Source organism: Solenopsis invicta, chromosome 10, assembly GCF_016802725.1.
Source record: "Solenopsis invicta isolate M01_SB chromosome 10, UNIL_Sinv_3.0, whole genome shotgun sequence".
In the NCBI taxonomy this organism is placed as follows: Eukaryota; Metazoa; Arthropoda; class Insecta; order Hymenoptera; family Formicidae; genus Solenopsis; species Solenopsis invicta.
Window position 1 is genome coordinate 5,266,989 of NC_052673.1, and position 2,572 is coordinate 5,269,560.

General features: G+C 61.2%; 1 protein-coding gene across 1 annotated transcript; it reads right to left on the minus strand.

Annotated features, from left to right (window-relative positions):
- Window positions 1-1,330: 1,330 nt before the first annotated feature.
- Window positions 1,331-1,939, minus strand: LOC120358758. Its single transcript, XM_039454011.1, has one exon. It carries the CDS (start codon window positions 1,937-1,939, stop codon window positions 1,331-1,333), a length of 609 nt encoding a protein of 202 aa, XP_039309945.1.
- Between the last annotated feature and the right edge of the window lie 633 nt (window positions 1,940-2,572).

A 2,572-nucleotide genomic window follows, 5' to 3' on the forward strand; every position in this document is an offset into this window, starting at 1 on the left:
CGGTGAGACGCGATTGCCCTAGGCGGAGTGGATTCCCGCACGGTATCGCGGTTTTCGCGACGGGGATCGTCGCAGGTAGGCTGGACGCGCGACACCCTGTCAAGTACCTTGACCCGGGACCCCGAACACGGCGGTCGCGGTTTTGGTGGGTGTCGCGGGGAGAGGAGGATAGCCTCCGGTTTACCGGCGGCCGGCTCGCGGACCGAGACTCGTGGTCTTCGGTTCGTGGAGGCTGGTAACTATGCAAAGGAGTTGCGTCGGAGGCGGAGTACTCTCTCGCCGCGGCCAAGCACGCTTCGACCGGGTTTCCGACTTCGGGAGCAGGATATTGCCGACGCAGCGGACCGTGATCGGGAGGCTGGTCGGTGGCAGAGTGTCGTTTCTCGTCGCGGTGGCCCTATTTATACCGAGCGACTCCGCTCGCCTCCGTTATCTTTCTCGGCGCTTGACGGCGGAGTCGTCGGGGAAGGGAGAACCGCGTGTTGTCTGAGAGCGCGTGCGCGCCGACTCAGCGCGTGCGATGGCTCGGCGCGTGTCTTCTGGCGATGTCTATCGCCAGGCGGTATCGCAATCTTTGGATGGTTTAAAAGTGGGTGCCCGCGGCACCCCCGGTTATGGCCCGGCGGCCTTTTCGGCTGGTGTTTGCCGTGGCGATGCTTTCTCTATGGGGTGCATCGTCACATCACCCCCTCCCTTAGGAAGTGCCTGAATTTGAGGCACGAGGCATTGGCGTCCCCTCGTTACTTCGGCGGAATTTCCCGGACGCGGCGTACGCTTCCGTCGTGGTTGAAGCGTACGTGCCACCGCTTTCCTCCTGAGCGGGTCTTCCATTCTCGTGCGCGGTGGGCAGCGAAGTGTGGCACGCTGATCCGGTGCCCCGGCTCGACCTCCACTTCAATCGGCGGAGGTGGTAACGGCCCCATAACTCGCGCTGGTTCGAGTGTTGGATGCGGCGGCGGTGTTGCCGTAGGTGGTCGACGGGATTTCGGCCGTGCGGTCGGTGGATTGGTCAGCCACTTCATTTTGGCCTGGTTCCGTCGATCGGAGGGCTGGACGAGACGTCCTCCCTTCTGGCCGGCTATCGCGATGCTGCGCGGGATCTCTGCCGCCGCTGTTTGTGGTGGCGGGGTCGGCTGACGAAGCCGGAGCTGGCTCCAGGCCGGATCGATCCCCGGATTTGCCGGATCGTACTCCTCGTACTCTGCCAGGAGTTGGTTGATTTCGCCGATGATCTCTTGCTCGGTGCGATCCATCTCGTTGAGCGGTCGTTTCGCAAGTAACGGTTTGTCGAGGGGTTTCGACTTTGGCTGTCGTTACGGTAAGCCTCTGTTTATGCCTCTCCGCCCGAGTCATCTCCGTTATTATTGTTTGGTTGCTCGTCCTCGGTTTCCTCTCCGGGGTCGGTTGCCTCGTTGTCGGTGTCTCCCCTCCCGTCGGTCTCGCGAGGTGCCGGTTTTAAATCTTGTACGTGCACGTGCCGAGTCCATCGTCCGCGCCTGTCGCGCAGGTCGAAGATCACGGGCGAGATTTTGTTGCATACCTCGAGGGGCCCTCGGAACTTCGGTGCCAATTTGGCATTGAACGCGGCGGCTTTGTTGGACAGGGGGTGCTCCCTCTTCCATACCCACTCGCCTATCTCTGGCTGCCATGGGCGACGGCGGAGGTTGTAGTATTTTTGTTGTTTTTGGAAAGCGCGTGCGAGGTGAATGCGTACTAGGTCATGGGCCTCCTCGAGGTAGCGTCGTGTATCGTCCGGCGGTGGGGTGGGAGGCGGCGTCGCTTCGCCGACGCGCGCGGGGGTGAATATTTCTCGCCCGAGATTTAGGAACGCCGGTGTGTAGCCGGTTGCCTCGTGTCGCGCCGTATTGTATGCCAGTTGTAGTTCGGGGATTCTTTCGTCCCAGTTGCGGTGATCGCGGTCTACGTACTGTGCGATCATTGTCTTGACCACGCGGTTCGTTCTTTCTACTGGGTTACAATGCGGCGCGTGAGTCGGCGTGCACACATGTCGGATGCGATAGGCGTGTAGGAGTTCTCTTAGTTGTTTTGATTTCAGCTGTGTTCCGTTATCGGAGATGATGCTCTCCGGGCATCCGTGGCGCAGTAAGACTTGTTCCGCGATGCCGCGCGTTACGGCGGGAGCTGTTGCTTGCCGGAGGGGTCGTAGTTCGGCCCATTTTGAAAATCGGTCCTGCATGACCAGCAGCCACGTGTGGCCTTTCCTGGAGCGGGGGAGGGGCCCTACAAGGTCTACGGTGACCTGCTGCCAGAGCCGCGTGACATTCGTTGCGTGCATGTTTCCCCGCCGGTCTGCGCTGTTCCACTTTGTGTTGCAGGCAGTTCTCGCATTTTCGGACGTATGCGGCGATTTCTCGGAACATGCCCGGCCAATAGTACGTCTGGGCGATGCGCGCGATTGTCTTAGCTACGCCGAGGTGGCCTGCGGTGGCGTCGTCGTGATTCCGACGGAGGATTTCCGGTCGTTCGTCGCGCGGCACGCAACGCTTCCATTGCTCCTCGGCCGGTGACTCGTTAAAGTCTAGGCTGTGCAGCACGTGGCGGTACAGCCTCC

Bases quoted from the DNA above. Each gene is read 5' to 3' on its own strand.
- LOC120358758 (XM_039454011.1), bottom strand. From the start codon at position 1,939: ATGATCGCACAGTACGTAGACCGCGATCACCGCAACTGGGACGAAAGA.